This window comes from Vigna umbellata, chromosome 3 (assembly GCF_029865625.1).
Source record: "Vigna umbellata cultivar VRB3 chromosome 3, Vumbellata_1.0, whole genome shotgun sequence".
Classification (NCBI taxonomy): domain Eukaryota; kingdom Viridiplantae; phylum Streptophyta; class Magnoliopsida; order Fabales; family Fabaceae; genus Vigna; species Vigna umbellata.
Genome location: NC_142167.1, coordinates 1,184,403 through 1,203,353, shown reverse-complemented (window position 1 = coordinate 1,203,353; position 18,951 = coordinate 1,184,403). Strand labels below are relative to the sequence as shown.

The 18,951-nt window shown below is 37.4% G+C and overlaps 1 protein-coding gene and 1 long non-coding RNA gene across 3 annotated transcripts; one reads left to right on the top strand and one right to left on the bottom strand.

The window, feature by feature from the left end:
* The first annotated feature begins 4,703 nt into the window (after nucleotides 1–4,703).
* LOC124848723 (APO protein 3, mitochondrial-like) lies at nucleotides 4,704–12,241 on the top strand. Of its 2 annotated transcripts, none has more exons than XM_088109121.1 (5): nucleotides 4,704–5,393; nucleotides 9,995–10,047; nucleotides 10,455–10,851; nucleotides 11,154–11,584; nucleotides 11,677–12,241. In XM_088109121.1, exons 3-5 carry the CDS (start codon nucleotides 10,478–10,480, stop codon nucleotides 12,084–12,086), a joined length of 1,215 nt encoding a protein of 404 aa, XP_087965247.1. In that variant the 5' UTR covers nucleotides 4,704–5,393; nucleotides 9,995–10,047; nucleotides 10,455–10,477; the 3' UTR covers nucleotides 12,087–12,241. The 2 variants fall into 2 exon arrangements, with proteins under 2 accessions (XP_087965247.1, XP_087965246.1); XM_088109120.1 differs by lacking the exons at nucleotides 4,704–5,393; nucleotides 9,995–10,047 and adding exons at nucleotides 5,560–6,075; nucleotides 6,155–6,244.
* A 2,222-nt stretch (nucleotides 12,242–14,463) lies between these two features.
* On the bottom strand, nucleotides 14,464–17,061 carry LOC148201370 (uncharacterized). Its single transcript, XR_015785174.1, has 2 exons — nucleotides 16,774–17,061; nucleotides 14,464–14,736 (listed from the first exon to the last, which is right to left on the bottom strand). It is a non-coding gene; the product is annotated as an uncharacterized LOC148201370 (long non-coding RNA).
* Between the last annotated feature and the right edge of the window lie 1,890 nt (nucleotides 17,062–18,951).

Genomic DNA, 18,951 nt, shown 5'->3' with positions numbered 1-18,951 from the left:
TATTCGCGTATTTAGTTAAAGGTACTGCCTTAGGGCAGGCGTTGTAGGGTGCTAACACCTTCCCTACGCGTAACCGACTCCCGAACCCAGAATCTGGTTTTTGTAGACCATGCCTTATCATTTTATGGTTTTTCCGTAGTTTTCCAGAATAAACTATGGTGGCGACTCCAAAATCTCTTTTCAAAACCCGTTTCTTTTTGGATCGTCGTCCCGTCGCGATTCCGGTTGCGACAATTTTTTTTTCACCTAAGTTCTAGGACAGACTCAACAAAAGGTTTGAGCCAATTCAGGTCAAATTCAAAACACTGAACCTGTTCCCATGCACGTTGGAGATCATCAATGTCTTTAATCTTCTTAGTCTTCAGAAAAAAAAGAACTTGAACCAGTGAATTGAGAGAACATTCAATAAAACATTTACTTTTCCTCGTCCTGTTCTCAAGGAGGGAGGGATAACGAGAACACATGAATGAATTCTTTCTGCAACTCCAGTTGCTCTAAGAAAGCTGAAGCTGAATTCCTATCATAATGAAAATCTTTGAACATAATTCCCTGTATGCCACAATACAATAGCAAAAGATTAAAACCCAAACAAATAGCAAAAGAAACAGATTTTCATCACCAAGAAACCAAGTTTGAACGTTACCCGGATGAGCTTCCCCTTTACGTCCTCTGTTTTCTTTGCTTTTCTTTCTGGTTTTCTTAACCTAATCTTTCTTATTTATAGATAAACCCTACTATTCCGTTCTGTTTTTTTATTGTTTCAAATGTTAATTATTATTTTTTTACAAAAATAAAAAATCTGATCAAGAAACATATAATATCCAATGTAAAAAAAAATACATATTCTTTTTTTCAATGTCAAATATGAAATAAACATTATAATTTTATAAATATTAAATAAGAATATCAAATAACAATTAAATAAAAGTCAAAATAATTACTAAATGACCAATATAATTATATGGAAGATAATTTTTTATATGACAATATAAACAGTTTGTATGGTTAATGTAACATCCCGGAAATATACAGTCATCAACTATATACTTAGAATAATCACATTAATCAATATGGCAAAACAGTTTAATAATACAGTAAGCAGATTGAATAAATGGCCGAACGGCCTTTCATTTAAAACAACGAGCGTTTACAAAACAAGGAGGACGAACGGTTTACAAGAATTGACCGAACGTTCCAATATATATATACAGCAACAAAAGAGCGCTCGCTCACAGACGCTCGCTACTCTAATCAAACTAACTAAATAACCGAACGCCTCACTGTTCGGCCTTCACCTCAACTTCTACTAAATTTTCTTCAGTAACGAGTTCCTCTTCAAGAGTTTGCTCCAGAGACGCATCTCCCTCTGCTCACATCCACACGGATGATCATTGCATTTGACAAGACGGATATACATAGACAAGACAACACGAAGGAAATGCAAGGGTAAGCTTATTGAATTTAATTCAAGTCAAACATACAATTTATACTTATCAATCATATCAAATACATCACAACACATGCATCCAATACATACATTAACTCAAATCAAACTTCCTGATACTAGACAGACCGTCCGGACATGTATGAATTGTGTAGCTACGACGTCCGTGCACCCAGGTGGAAAAGCTGGAATACTCGTCAGCTGCCACCTGAGGTTAGTCCGTTCCGTTCAAGTTACAGTTATGAACTAGGACCTCCTGCCATTCCCACGCATGACATGCTCATCTCTACTTGAGAACGAGCACTCACGGAATATCAGGATGAACCGCCAGCTAAGCTTGCCACATTCATACTTTACAAATCTCAATTTCCAACCAAGAGTCGTTCCTCCCTGGAACGCTCGTTCAAATTCCACAATCACAATTTCATTCATCATGGTGTTCACACATCTTAATTCATCCTCTTAAATACATTTTCATTCTGTGTTCCACTCTCTTAAAAAGACGTACGTTCACTCCTTTCACAACTAGGACGAACGTTCAGATTAAAACCAAGAGAAGTTCATTTACAAAGGAATCAAGCTGACTCATCTGTCAAGACGAACGTTATAATTTCAATCAGTTAGATGAACTGATCCTTAGAAAAATTAACTTAGAATAATTCACTTTACAAGATTTAATTCAAGAGACAAAACGCCAGTCAATGACGAGCGCTAAAATGAAACCTTTGGACGAACGTCACGAAAATGTTGGACGAACGTCAATAGAACTTTTGGACGAACGCTAATTAAATTTATGGACGAACGCTATTTCAATTCAGGACGAACGCTATTACCGTTTGCTAATAATTGAGAGAATGAACGAACGTTCGGTATATGACCGAGCGTTCTTTATCACATCCGTATTGGGACGAGCGTTCGGTATCAGACCGAGCGCTACTTATCATTTACACTGTTTAGGACGAACGTTCGGTCTAAGGCCGAACTCCACTTCAGGACATACGCTTTTAGATAGGGAATTTCCATTGATTCAAAATTTCAGAAGTTTGGGATTTCTATAAGTTAAGATGTTTAAAATTCATGTCTTGCAATTTGACTAAGTGTTCAAAAGGAGGTTATCAAGCTTCTCAAATCTCACGCAACACTCATAAAGAGTACATTTGGCCAAGTGCTCAAACGTAAAGCTATTTAAGAGGGCGTTCGTCCTCAAAGGGAGTCCTTTCCAAATGAAAGGGTCCGACTACGTCAAGAATTTACTGCTAATACCGAACGGTCAATGACCGTATCGATAACGAACGTTCAATTTCATGCACTTTTCATATAAAAATCCTCTTTTACAGTAACTCATTTTCCAGTTATAACTTACATTCATTCAATTAATCATATCACAGTATACTCTAAACTTCTCAATCTTTGAATCAACATCATATACCAGCATCAATTTTCAGGGTCACATTACATACAATTTACAGAACATTCATACACACAAACGTATAGTTCCCAGTACATACATGCAACACTTTCACATATCATTTCAGCATCATATTCATATACTCAAAAGTCAAATATCAGAAATCATACTTTCAAACATCACATAACGCGCATGCAGTACAGGCATCACATGAATTAAACCAATAAGCTTCCCTTACCTGGATTGGAAACGTGCTTTCGTTCTTTAAAAGAAAACCAGATCCCAGTATCAACTCTTCTACCCTTTTTCGTTCAAAAACCCAAAAACTCTTCAACTAAAAATTCAGAAAACCAATACTGGTTCAGAGAAGGTGCATGCAGATTTAAAACGAGCTTGCATGTGGAAAATGAAGAGTGGTTGAGGACGTGAAACTTACCCGTTTCAGAATCCAAAACCAATCGGTTTGATGGAAAGCTCACGGTGCAGTGCTGATTCTCACGGTGCTGAAACGTGAACGGAGAAAAGGAGGGTGAGTTGCAGAAGAGGGAAGACGGAGAGTTCTAGAGAGAAGGAGGAGAAAAATGAGGGTTTGGTTTTCTGAGGAAGATGAAAGAGCACGCAGAGAAGGGAAGAGTGTTTCAGAAAATTAGTTTCTCTTCCCAAGTCAAACGGACATTCTCTCCTGCGCTGCCACTTGGCTTCCACTATCAAACTCAGAACCTTCCAATTTGACACCTGGCGGTGGCATGCAGAGTGAGGGCGTGTGCTTCTTTAATGGCACAGAACACGTGTCACACGTATTAATGGAAGCAGGGAGGTGACTAAGCAGAATAATTAATGGGGCGTGACAGTTAATAAATATATATTATTTTTTAAATGATAATATTTTAATAAGTAAAAATAAAATATATTTCTCTAAATTTAACTTTATTAAATGACCAATCAAATAATTAGAAATTATAAAGAAACAAAATTAAAAATAATTAATATTTTAATATAAGTTATTATTTAATAATTTATTAAATGACTAAGTAATTAGAAATTGTAAGGTAATAAAACTAAAAATAAAAAATATAGAACATATGAGTTAATGTTTTTAATACAAATTATTCTTTAATAATAAATATATTAAAAATATATTAGAAATTTTTTTAAGATGATTAAAATGTGTTTAAGGGCACACATTAAAATAAGTAATTATCTATTTATTTTTAAAATTAACAAATTTTTAAAATAACTTTTAGGAATATATATCATAATTAAATCAATTAATAATATAATTCAAATTTTATACATAATTGACATTTTGGATATTGATATGAAAATTTTAAAATTGAGAAAATAATTAAAAACTAAAATAATAATTTATTAGATATTATATTATAAAGTTGAAATATATTGTTATTTTTATGGTAAATTAGTTTAAAAACCAATTAAATTGATAAAATAGTAAAATAACGGGGACAATTTTTTACATGGTAGTATAAACATTTTGTATAAAAATTAAAATTTAATAAATTTAAATTATTTTATATAACTAATGTATTTTTAAAAATAAATAATTTAAAATAAAAATAACTTAAATTCAATATATTTGAATTTATTAAAAATTCTAACTTTACCATTCAAATATATGTTGATCGGGAGAGGGGATGTTCTGAGAGCTAGGTTAGGTAACAAATGAAGATTTATATAAAAGTTTATGTTGTATTAAAAAATAAAGATGATTATTATTTTTGTTTGTCTTTTGTTCATTAACGTATCTTCTTTTATTATTATTTTTTTCAAAAATACCATTCTCAATATGTGAATTTTGAACTTACAGTAAAAAATACTATTATCTGATCAATTTCAAATGTGAAAGGTTCTTTTAAATCAGGAAATATTAAAACAGATATTGTAGTCAAAGCATGCTTTAACTATACAACAGAATAAAATACATAAGGGACGTGGAGTTAACAATTATGGAAGTGCATGAAGTAAAATAAAAATAGAGGTGGTGCAAGAAGACACATAAATGGGTTGGGCTTGCCCAAACCCTAACTTCATCTTTTCAACGTGTCTCCTCCTTCGCCTGCACAGGTTCAAGGACACAACATCCACTCACGGCTGCACCTCCCTAACCAGCTAAGTTCTCCGGCGACGCCGGAGCCATCACAGCCCTCGAAACTCGAGCCACCGCCGTAGCTTTCAGCGGCTCCATCTTCTCCTTCACCCTTCCTATTCTGAAACTCAAATTGGGAATGAACATACCCCTTCCCCGAGAACACCACCGTGCAACCTGGAGGTCGTCGCCGCGATAGCGACGAGTCCATCGTCGGTCTTCCGCCACAGTCAAGAATCCAGTCGTACGTCAACAGTACTGATCCCACTTCTCAAGCTCGCTGGTGGCGCGATGCTCACCATTCGCGACAGACATCGCTCCTTCCGCCGCGTTGCCTTCCATAGTCACTCACGCTTTCTCCTTTCTTTTCCTCCCACCATTTGTACTTTGATTGGGCTCACAAGGCATCAATGTCTGTGAAATTGGAGAACGCAACATCAACACCCACTACAAGAAAAATGGCAATTATATACATATTATTATATACGGATTTTATATACAGATCTGTGGAATAGCCTTATATACGGAAAAATCCGTATATAATGAGGTAAAATGTTATATACGGATTATCCGTATATAATATCAGTGGGTAAAGTTGGCGCATGTAAGCCGGACCTTTCCAGGGATAAATCCGTATGTAAGACCGTATGTAAGTTGACAAAATATTTACCCGCTGATTTTTTATACAGATATAGAAATAATTAATAATTAAAAAATAAAACTAAATAATATAGAAGTATCACTTTTCTCCCTCCCTCCCTCGAGCCAAGTTTCTCCCCTTCTCGAGCCCTAGCTATTCATCCTTCTCTACTCGTACCTATGCCTCGTTCTCGTCATTAATCTTCCTCACTCACTGCAACCTTCTCCCTCGTTGAGGCTTATTCTCCCTCATGGAGCGTTCTTCTGTATGCTACTGCAACCTTCTCCCTCGTTGAACCTCTCTCAAAGGCTAACTTGAAGTCTCCTCTGTCGAACGCAGTGAAAGGCTCTTCTATCGAACACACTAAAGGGCTTGGAAGCGTTTTCCCTAAATGTGGTTGTGCGTCGTTGCCTGCCGAAACAATCTCGTTCAGCAAACACTGTAGGACGACCTCCGTGGTTAGTTGAAACCTTCATCTGGTAAGTAATCCAAATTTGCTTCATTTTCATAGTATCTATAATGTTACATTGACCGATTATTGTTCTTGTTTTTTTGGAGGTTGGAAATCCCGAATTTTGAAACCCTAGGTTGGTTTATTCCCGTTGGAAGAGATAAGGTGGAGCTCCAATTGCCTTCTGCACCTGCCAGGTATTAATTCATTAGACTTGGGTTTGTGTTTAATTGATATTATTGAAAATGGGTATTGTCTTCTCATGATGACCGTCTATTTTAGTTCTGTTGTGTAAAAGTCATGGTGTGAAAATTTTGGTTTGTTCTGTGTACAATCTTGACCCTCTTTCAGTGATTTTAGAAGATGTGATTCCCAATTAGAAAAGGTTCCGGGTACTGCATGTAGTTTTCTGTCTTTCCAAAATCTAAGATGCAGATTCCTTAGCTCTAGTGCTAAAGACATTAAGTTATACCCAAATTCCCAACAGTGAATTACCTCATCATCTAGTTTGATGCAAATGCAATCAGTTCCCTTCTTATTCCCTTCTTATTGGCCAATTCTTGTTGAGATAACATGTTCTGTGAATCAAGTTCTATCTACTGTTTTAACAGAGAAGTTGTGGCTCCTCAGTTCCAAATTCAGATTCTTATGTCAATCATTGAAAAGAAAAAACCCCCTTAATTAATCTGTCTTTGAACATATCATGCTCATTACATCTGTTTTGCTTGTTAATGGAGATAATTATCCTCATATGTGGTAATGAAGTTACTTAACTTCATGGACAAAGGGCTCATTTTTTTTAAGGTTTTGAATCCGACTTTAGTAAGTTCACACTGATCAACTTGGATTAGTCATGGTTGAACATGTCATTTGCAATACCAAAGATCCCAAAAAAAAGATAAAAATCTGAACTGTCTTGAATGCACTGCACCACTGGATCACTGATTGCATAAACTCTTCTGGGTGTATTGGCTTCTGCTGCCTTTGTACATATTTTCTGTGTGTTCTGAGTTTTTCTACATATTTTTCCCTTTACTTGAGGAAAAGTTTGAGACATGGGCAAGCAAGGGCCTTGCTATCACTGTGGAGTTACAAGTGAGTTCTTGTCTCTCCAATATGAAATCTTTTGTTTGCAGTTTTTCCTGAGAGTTATTGGTTTTTTGAAATTTGTCTCTTTGAATTTGAAGTTTGTCTTGGAACCGATGGCATGGATTGTGATTTTGATAAGAAATTGAGATGCGTGGAAGGGAAAAGTTCTGCCCAATTTAAACAAATGGGATAATTTAGTTTAATGTTCTTTATTTGGATGTATTAGAATTCAACCATATAAACATTCCTGTTGCCCAGAATATTTGGAAATGGAAGTTCTGGAAAATTCAATTATATTAACTTCCTCTGTTGATGTGTTCTGTGTCTCATTCAGTGGGTCTTTGCGTTCCTTGACTATGTCTGAAGTGTGTGCAAATGTAATTCATGCAAATTTAATCTCGGAATGGATTGAATATTACAACGAACCTTTTTCTGTTTTAGGCACATTTTAGGCTCACACTTTAGGCTACCCAGACTAGCTAGAATTAGGAATTTTATTGTGCTTTAGTTTTTTGATATATTCTTTATTTTAGAGTTTGATTAGGATCATACTAAACATGTTAGCTATTAAGATGATGCATTTAGGCATTAGTAAACATTCACACCCTAATTGCAAACATATGCAGAACTACCTTGGTGTTCTTACTTTAAAACTTGTTCATCCACTTTCCAATTACTTTTTCTGTTTTGTTGATTCCAGTAGGGATTTTATTATTGAAACATTTTTTTTAATGTTAGATTGATGTTGGTATCATGTTTATACAGTTTGAAGTCATTTTACAGAATTTGACTGATTAAGTTATTTTCTTTGTTCACATGCGTGTATAGAATTAGGCATTTTCTTCATTCTTCCTGCGCATGCCACAATGAAAGAAGTCTCCACTTTTCTGAAAATAAGGGAAAGTTGCACCCCATTTCCTACGTGTATTCCCATGCCAAATAAACAAATAATTTCCTTTGAGTGTGTGGGTTTCTTCTCTTCTGTTTGCTTCTGACCACTGCACCACCGTGAGACTTTTCTCACAGCCTCCTTCTCTTCTTTAAGACCATCATTCACTTCCTTGCTCCCTTCTTGCTACCGTGGGTGTGCCTCCATATGGACATCGTGCTTGCTGCCGTCTTCCACTTCACTTCTACACACGGCTCTTTTATTTTCTTCCAAGTAAAATGCTCCCTTCTGTGTGCTCTCCCATACGGCTGCTGTCTCTACTTTTCTGCCCTCCACTTTCTACGTGCACCATTTCCAAAAGAAGACAAACATTTGCTCTCCATTACCAAATAAAAAATTGATTAATTTCTTTTCTCTATGCCTCCTCTGCCTCGACCGTGTGTTCTCCAACGTGGTTACTGCTGGAACAGTTGGGACGTCATCCATTCTCCATTTCCCGTCACAGCCTTCTCTCCCTGCGTGTGGATGGCTGCTGGACAAAGCCTTCTACTGAACCAAACTGCTGGTTTTGGACGCTTGTTGTTGCTGCCTTTGCTGAGACACCATCTCCGTGTGTTCCTATGATCCAGCTCAACGTGTGCACCATCTTTTCTAGCAAAGAAAATGATAATAAAAACTGAACCATAACCCTTCATCTCTCAACGTGCTGGACCGTGAACTTCTGCTTTGACTTTAAAAGAAATACAAAACGGTGCTCTCCATTGGATGTTCACGTTCCAGCTCTCGGTGGCTGCTCCGTTTTCTCCTCTTCTAAAATCATGGCAGCCACAGTTTCATGTGCGTAAGGGCTGCTGGACTGCTGTAGTGCTGGATGTAGAACTTGTGAGCTTTTTCATGTGGCAGCCGTGTTTGTCTATGCGTGGGATCTTCTTCAAGTTGAGTTGCACATCACGTAGATACCAATTCCACTTTTTCAATTTGTCTGCAAGTGTGGGCCGTGTGGTTGTTTTTATCATTCAAAAGCTTAGAATTTTAGAGCTCCTTGGATGTGACCTTTCAAAGTGGTGGCCCCCTCCATCATGTGCATTGGCCGTTTGCTTTCATAAAAAAGAAATGACAATTTGCTTTCCTTACGTGTTGCTTCTTTCTCCAAAATGAAAGGCTTCTTTTTTCCAAGCTAGCAGGGCCATGTGTTTTTTTTTATTCCACTTAACATATTACTTACCAAGATAAGCATTCACTTGAACTTTTGCATTCCAACAAAGATGGTTTTAAAAATTCTTTTCTATGTGAATGTGGCATAAACATTGGTGGACGGTCCATGTTTTAAAAATTCAATCGTACATAAATAAATCTCACATATACAATCTGTTTATGAACTTACCAAATGTTGCCGTTATATTTATGTATTCATATGTTTTCTTTGTGGATTAAGTGTATCTGAAAACCTTATTAAATTTATATGTCAATGTGCAATGTATAGTGTCCAGGTTTGCTTGTAACAATGCTGAATGTTCACTATAATGTCCAGGTCTGCTTGTATATTGTGCATGGAGAACTGCTATATACAGAGAATTTATTTAGCTCTTGTTAAACCATTATATACGGAAATATCCGTATATAACTTATATACGGAAATTATATACGGATTTATCCGTATATAACTTATATACGGAAATTATGTACGGATTTATCCGTATATAACTTATATACGGAAATATCCGTATATAATTTCCGTATATAAGTTATATACAGAAATATCCGTATATAACTTATATATGGATAAATCCGTATATAATTTCCGTATATAAGTTATATACGGATAAATCCGTATGTAAACTTAGCTACGATGGTATTATATACGGATTTTTGTCCGTATGTCCATATATAAACACAGAATATATACGGATTTTGGGTCTTATATACGGATTTTTGCTGTATGTAATACACTTTTTTCTTGTAGTGACTAAAACGACAGAAACTTGCAAGAGTGAACTGGTGAACCACGAAATTGTTACCTAGGTGCTTTTCTGCATAAATCGTGACCTAGAAATAAGAGAATGTTGGTTGCCCCAAAAGCTGCATGATTAAATGGTTTCGATCCAAGCATGTGAATAATAATTGCTTGTTGATTGAGTTTACAATTTTCATAATCTAAGTAGGTTATGTGTATGAAGTTAACTGCTGAAGCTCATATTTGTGTGGGTGTTTTTTCCTAGCTGTAGTCATGATTCTGTTACATGTGTAACTTCGGCCGTAAAGTTTGGATTTAACAACCTTTTGTTTTGTTGGAAAGCCAACATGAAGACATTAAATCATAATGCATGTTTTTTCAACGAATTGGATTTTACTTATAAAAACATAAAATAAATAATTGCCACAAATTTTTAGTTTGCTTAAAGTATATATAAATTTGTCCATGTATGTAGGTATCCTCTTGTAATGAGCAGTGATGCTGCCAAGACATGTTCAAACTCTTAGTGATCTCCTTGAGAGAGTTACACTTGTTCGATTTTCAAAACTCAGAGGTATACATGGACATTTTTGTCTTTGGTACTCCACTCTGTCGACTTGCAATGAGATGCCAAAAAAGCTCAACAAGTTTGAGCGGAAACCGCTAGTGACAAGTTTTAACGAGCTTAAGCGAGAAGCTAGACTAAAGAAAAAGGAGAGACAAAAGGTGCATGAGACTATATTACAACCTCCTGAAAATGGCATGCTGGATAAGAATCTGATTCCTGTTGCTCATGAAGTTTTTGCTGCCAGATGTGAACTATTATCCTGTGTTTCAAGACTCGTCAACTATACTGCTATTTATGTATGCAGGTAGTGCTGTAACCCTAGTATTTTTCATTGTGGTTGTTTAAGCATTTAGCATTTTGCCTACAAAACTTCCATTCAAGTACGATCGAGTTCCAATCAGAAGTATTTTTCTTTTTCTGGTATTTTTGGAATTGACTTGTATTTTTAACTTGTCAACTAAGTAATATTATACCATTTTTCAATGCATTCTGGGTTTTAGAAGAATTCATAATGTGAACAAGATTTATAACATGAATAATGTTAAAATGATTCATCACTTGGTTTAAATGTGCATTATTGTTGCTTTAATGTTAGATGCTTTGCAGCTTATGTGGAGAAGTTCATGTTGGTCATCCGCCACATAAAATTAAAACATGTGATGTTAGAGGAAGCCCATCAAGCAAAGAACATAGTTGGGTCAAAGGTGGTGTTGAACATGTTCTGCCACTTGTAGAATCATTTCATCTGTATGATAGAATAGGGAGGGCTGTTTCACATAATGAAATGCTTGAAGTCGACCGAATTCCAGCAATTGTGGAATTGTGTGTCCAGGCAGGTTTTGACATACCAGAGTACCCTACCAGGAGAAGGACCTTCCCTGTTTACTGTGTTGCTGGTAGGATTATAGATTTTGAGAAAAGATTTCCGAAAGAAATGTCTCTTGGGGCAGATATAGAAGCACATGGATTTTGGCATAAGAAAAAAAAGTTCAATAAAGGCACAAATTCCATGGTGATGCATTCTGACGATATCCAAGGTTTTTGGAAACAAATACTTTTTTCTTTTCCCAGACATTACTAAGTTGTATCCTTTGTTAACTGTATTGACTATGTGCTTGCTTCTGTGCAGCTATTGCTGTTCTGGGCATGAAAGCCTGGGAAAAAATGTGCACAGGAGCTTCAAAACTTATGGAGAAGTATGATGTCCAAACTTGTGGATATTGTCCAGAGGTACAAGTGGGGCCCAAAGGTCATAGAGTTCAAAATTGTCAAGCTTTCAAACACCAGATGAGGGATGGACAACATGCATGGCAGAAGGCAACAATTAATGATCTGGCACCTCCAGTGTGTGTCTATCACATTCGAGATCAGCAAGGAAATAAACCTTTGGTAAATGAGTTGAAAAGGTACTACGGTATGCTGCCAGCAGTGGTTGAGCTATTTGCTCAGGCTGGAGCACCGGTTGGAAAGAATTATGCATCTATGATGAGGGAAGATGTTGCAATCCCTGAAATGGATGAGGAAAAATGGGTTGTTTAAATCATTGGATTCAGTGACTTCTTCTGCATGGACACAATCGAACACTTCTTAATCATGTGTTACCACTCTTTTTGTAAAAATTTGTATCAAGACATATAATATAATATCTCAAGCTAAACCAAATCAATCTTATATTTAGGGTCTAATTTATATTAGTCTACAGGTTTTCATTTTTCTTTTTTCCCCCAAATATGCTACATTAAGTTAGCCTAACTATGTTACCACTCAAAATCAAAATACATAATGCATAGAAGCTTTGCAATTATCCATATAAATGCTATATGGATGGAAGTTGAATACAAGAAACACAGCAGAACACAGACACAAAACATATCTTTTTTAGGACTCGTGTATATGTCACGCGTGTCAAAGGTTTATCTTTTTCTTCTCATTTTTAATTATTTTCTGATCAATAAAAAAAAATTCTGGATAATCAGACAAAAATCACTGTCGCGATTAAGTGTGAAACTATCACGGTCTTTAAGAATTATGACCTTTTCATTTATATTGTGAAAAGATTGTAGTATTAAATACAAGTCCAACTGATAAAAAAAAATTCCAACAAATTTCTACATGCTACCACATTTAGTCAAAGTCGTTGATTTTTTCCCTCTAATGTTGTTAGTATTGTTTCCAACTTTTGGAAATACTTTTCTCATGTTAAGACTTCTAGGCAAGTTTTGCAAAATTAATCTAAATGAAATGTTTCAATTTTAACTTGATTTAAACAATAGAGTATTCATATTCATAGTCTATGCATATGATTAATTTTTTCAATAATTATTCTATAAAACATAACTCAAAATTATTTACATTGAAATTAACCATATACAACGATTCAATTTAGGTTAATTTTTTACCTAATATAATATTATTTTTTTTAACTAGAAGGCCATTTTTATATCTATAACGAAAAGGCTTAATTACCTACTTAGTCCCCATGTTCGGAGGTAATTTGCTGTTTAGTACCCGGTTTTAAAAATGTAGACATTTGATACCTATGTTTTGAAATTTGTATCAATTGAATCCTACCACTTAACGCCGTTATAAATCTAACGTTTTTCTGACATCAACTTTGAATTGTGGACGAGCGGTAGTGGACGAGCGTCCGAGCATCGTTGGACGAGCGTCCTCTTCTGTTGGACGAGCGTCCTAATCTGTTTGGACGAGCGTCCTCCACTGTTGGACGAGCGTCCTCCACTGTTGGATGAGCGTCCTCATCTGTTTGGACGAGCGTCCTCCTCTGTTTGGACGAGCGTCCTCCACTGTTGGACGAGCGTCCTCCACTGTTGGACGAGCGTCCTCCTCTGTTTGGACGAGCGTCCTCCACTGTTGGACGAGCGTCCTCCACTGTTGGACGAGCGTCCTCCTCTGTTTGGACGAGCGTCCTCCAGTGTTGGACGAGCGTCCTCCTCTGTTTGGACGATCGTCCACAACCGCTCGTCCACAATTCAAAGTTGATGTCAGAAAAACGTTAGATTTATAACGGCGTTAAGTGGGTAGGATTCAATTGATACAAATTTCAAAACATAGGTATCAAATGCCTACATTTTTAAAACCGGGTACTAAACAGCAAATTACCTCCGAACATGGGGACTAAGTAGGTAATTAAGCCTAACGAAAACTAAGGTAGGCTAAAACCTAAAAAGAAAGTTATATTAATAAGAGGTAACACGTGGAAGCAAAAATGGAAAATTGTTGTGCCATGTGTCAGAGATTTTAAGGTGGTGGCTTCTGCATTATTTAATGACAACTTTAGTTGTCCACACATTTTCTTTAAACTTATAACATCTTTTTAAAACACTTATAACTTCATATTTTGGCCATTAATAATAATAATAAGGTTTAATCCTTTAGTACATCCCTATTTATGTACGAATGTCTCAATTGGGTCCTCGTTTTTTAAAGTGTATCAAAATGGTCCTTAATTTTGAAAATTCATATCAATTGAGTCCTTTCCGTTAAGTTGGCTGGACGACGTTAAAAAAATTCATGAGTGGATGCTGAGATGACGAACGAACGCTCATCCACCAGCGAACGAACGCTCGTCCACCAGAGAACGAACGGCTCGTCCACCAGAAAACGAACGCTCGTCGACCTCTTACTGCTGGACGACCGTTCGTTCCACACTGGACGACCGTTCGTTCGGTGGTCGACGAGCGTTCGTTCGCTGATGGACGAGCGTTCGTCCGCTGGTGGATGAGCGTTCGTTCGTCATGTCAGCATCCACTCATCAATTTTTTTAACGCCGTCCACCCAACTTAACGGAAAGGACTCAATTGATATCAATTTTCAAAATTAAGGACCATTTTGATACACTTTAAAAAACGAGGACCCAATTGAGACAGTCGTACATAAATAGGGATGTACTAAAGGATTAAACCTAATAATAATTGTAACATCCCGATTATATAATAACAATTATTACATAATAAAGACGTCAACATTCCAATAAAGAGAACAGTCGGAGCATGACGTGTAATTAAATGTGAAATTACAGTCATCCAGAAATAAAAGAAACGGAAATTCAAACTTAAACAGTTTAAAGATTCGAACACTACATGTGTTCAGATGGGAAACTCCTAAGAAGACTACTCCGCAACCTTAGTATCCTCCAGTTCTTGCTCCAAAGGGTTCTCCTCAACAACGTCTGCTCCCATCCAAGTGGATGATCATCGCCAGAGAAACATACCCAAACAGAACACAACACAAACAATGCAAGGGTGAGCTAGATATAAAAAGCATGTTATACCAATATCACAGTTAACTCATGGCATCATACATAGATTCATATAAAAGAACAATTATAGCATGCTCATTGAACCACAACTCACACATCTTTACACTCGCATAGTTCTGCTGGCACTTCCCAACATTATGCAAGGTAAATCCACACATACGACTCACCTTTACACTCGCATAGTTCTGCTGGCACTCCCCAACACTATGCAAGGTAAATCCACATACACAACTCATCCGGATTTGTATAACTGTCGAACCAACAGTCGTCTTTGCACTTGTATAGTTCTGCTGGCACTTCGCAACACTATATAAGGTAAATCCCCAACCTGCCTATCTCTGCCATTAAAGGCTATAGACGAGGACCTCCCTCTACTCTCACCACTGACACTGTTCTTCTCTAGGTGAGCATGAACAATGCTTTGAGTGTAGGGATAGACAGACCGATCCTAGGTTCACTACAGTTATACCCAACAACCACAACATCACATAGTCACTTGTAGTCATCTCTCCCTGAGATGTCCACTTCATACTCACATACATCATTTACATTTACAATCGTATCATCACAGTAATTTATCATATTTCTCATTCATTCACATACTTTCACTCATATCACTTCTCAATATATATATATATATATATATATATATATATATTCCAAATATTAGTACACATAATTCAACTCAAAAGAAAAATAAACTTAGACAACATAATTTGTAGAATACTATTTGGAAGACCACTATTCACTTAACCCATTCTGGAACGAACGTCACTGGACGAACGCCATTTCCAATTGACAGGTCGAGCACTATTTGGACGGACGTCCTCAAATCATACGCTACTAGGTCGAACGCTCAAAACCGAATGTCGAACGCCACTTGCCGAACGCTATCTTGCCGAACGCACGCTAAGAGATCTAATGAAACAAGGCCGAACGCTAAAACCGAACATTTCCAGTAGGTAGCCGAACGCTAAAACCGAACGCTCTAGATTAAACATTTCTTGACCGGACGTTATTTTCAACGAACTGGACGGACACTATGAGAACCAGGCCGAACGCTCAAGATGGGAATCTAAGATGCTAACTTAAAGCCGAACGCTCACATTCAGAATTAAATTAAGGCCGAACGCTACAATCTAAGAATACGATCGCCGATCTTCACTAAACAAACCCAGAACGAACACTAACCTTCGTTACTGGAAAAACCGAACGGTTATTTAGCCTACCATTTTCGAACACTGCACGGACAAACGGCCACTGGATGATTTGGACGAACGCTCAATGTGGATGATTTGGACGAACACTCAGCACTAATTTACTAAGACCGAACGGTCGAGACTGACACTTAAGAATATCAAATTTTAAGCAAAACCGAACGTGCAGGTATATTGGCTTTGGACGAACGCTACACTCATATGGTAGGACGAACACTACATTCCTATGGGAGGTCGAACGCCACAGGACGAACGCTCAACAAGAGCCGAACACTTCTCTCGACGAACGCTACGCTCAAATTGAAGGACGAACGATACACTCATATGGAAGAACGAACGCTACACTTGAAAACGAACGCCAACGCTCGTCAAACTGAAGACCGAACGCGACACTCAGGACGAACGCGAACGCTCGTCGAACAGAAAGGCGAACGCTCAGCATATTATTGCCGAGCTACGTGGACGAACGTCCCGAATTGGCCGATCCGGACGAACGCTCAGAACAAATTGGGTTATTTTGGACGAACGTTCAGAAATTTGGTCGAGCCATTTGGACGAGCGTCCAATTGGGCTGACCAAATTTGACGAACGCGCGTTTCTGCAGAATTCTGCAGAATCGCAAACAGTTTTCCAGAAAACGCAGAAACCCATTTTCATCCCCAAAATTCCCAGATTTGCATCAAACACAGCATAATTCAACAATCAAAACGAAAAATCTAGCTCCCCTTACCTCTTGAAGACTTCCTTTGTGAATCTTTGAATCTATCCCCCTCAAGATTTTGCAGCACCCAGCAATTTCCAGCAACTCTAAGCTTCACCTCTTTCACAAACTTTGCAGCAAGAACTCCCCCCATTTCAGAACCCAGTATCCCCCTTTTATCTCCTACGTCCTGCAGCTTTGTTGAATGGTGCCCATCATGAGAGAAAAAAAACCCGGACGTTGCTCCCCCTTTGCTGCTGTTTTTCAACACCCATGCTCCCCATTTTTCCAAATAAAACAAAACCCCACCTCCCCCTATGGCAGCTAGTGTCCCCCAGCCTTAAATGCTTACCCACCACTTTAACAAAACAAGGTCCTTACAATAATACTTGTGAAAGTTTGAAAGATCGTAAAAATATTATTACTGTGTTCAAGTTTCTATTACACAGAAAAGTCCTATATAAGGAACAATGGACCAGCCCTAAAAGCCCATTATACAATACAATATATTTCAACACTCCCCCTCAAGCTGGAGCATATAGATCATATGCACCAAGCTTGGAACATATACATTGAATCCTAGGCCCCCTTAGAGATTTGGTCATAATGTCTCCGAGTTGTTCATTAGAATTGACAAACTCAGTAACAAGTTCCTTAGTCAACAACTTCTCTCTATTAAAATGACAATCAATTTCTATATGTTTTGTTCTCTCATGAAACACTGGATTGGAGGCAATATGAAGGGCTGCTTGGTTGTCACAGTACAGTTTCAAAGACTCATTTCCACAAAATTTCAACTCTTGGAGAAGTTGCTTGATCCACACAAGTTCGCATGTAGTCAAAGCCATAGATCGGTATTCAGCTTCAGCACTAGATCTAGCAACAACACTTTGTTTCTTACTTCTCCAAGATATAAGGTTCCCTCCAAGTAGAACACAATATCCTGTAGTAGATCTTCGATCAATTGGAGAACCAGCCCAATCTGCATCACAATATCCTTCAATCTGAGTGCTTCCCTTGTCCTCATACAACAATCTCTGTCCTGGATTTCCTTTTATGTATCTGAGAATTCGAATCACTGCATTCCAATGGTCAACATGTGGATTTTGCATAAATTGACTCACAACTCCCACTGGATAAGAAAGATCAGGTCTTGTTATTGTAAGATATATGAGTTTTCCAACCAGCCTTCTATATCTCTCTGGATCTGAGAAAGGTTCACCTTGATCTCTCATTAGCTTTTGATTTGAGTCCATAGGACTATCAATAGGCTTGCAATTTGTCAAGCCTGTTTCCTCTAAAATATCAAGAGCATATTTCCTTTGTGAAATGATGACACCTTCTTTTGACTGTGCTACTTCAATACCAAGGAAGTATTTTAGACGACCCAGATCTTTAGTCTGAAAGTGGTTGAACAAATGATTCTTTAATTGAGTAATTTTAGTGTTGTCATTCCCTGTAATAACAATATCATCAACATACACCATGAGATAAACACATTTGTCAGGAGAAAAATGACCATAAAACACTGAGTGATCCGCCTCACATCGTTTCAATCCAAAATTTTGCACAACCCGACTAAATTTACCAAACCAAGCACGGGGTGATTGTTTCAAGCCATAGAGGGAACGACGTAATTTACAAACTAACCCAGACTCCCCCTGAGCAACAAACCCAGGAGGTTGCTCCATGTATATCTCCTCTTCCAGATCACCATGAAGAAAGGCATTTTTAATGTCCAACTGGTAAAGTGGCCAATGACGAATGGCAGCCATAGCAAGTAAAATACGAACTGTACTGGTTTTAGCCACAGGAGAAAAAGTATCACAATAATCAATGCCATAAACTTGAGTATATCCCTTAGCTACTAGACGAGCTTTTAGACGATCAATTTCACCAGTAGGACCAACCTTAATAGCATAAACCCATCGGCAGCCAACAGGCTTCTTACCAGGAGGAAGAGGAACAAGGTCCCAAGTACCATTGTGGTCAAGGGCCTGCATTTCATCAATCATGGCTTGACGCCATCCAGGATGATCAAGTGCCTCATAAATATTATTAGGAGTCTTAAGGGAGGATAAGGAAGAAACAAAAGAGAAATAGGTAGAAGACAAACGATGATAACTCAAAAAATTATAAACAGGATATGGATTACGAGTAGAACGAATACCTTTTCGAAGGGCAATGGGCAAATTATCATCTGAGTCA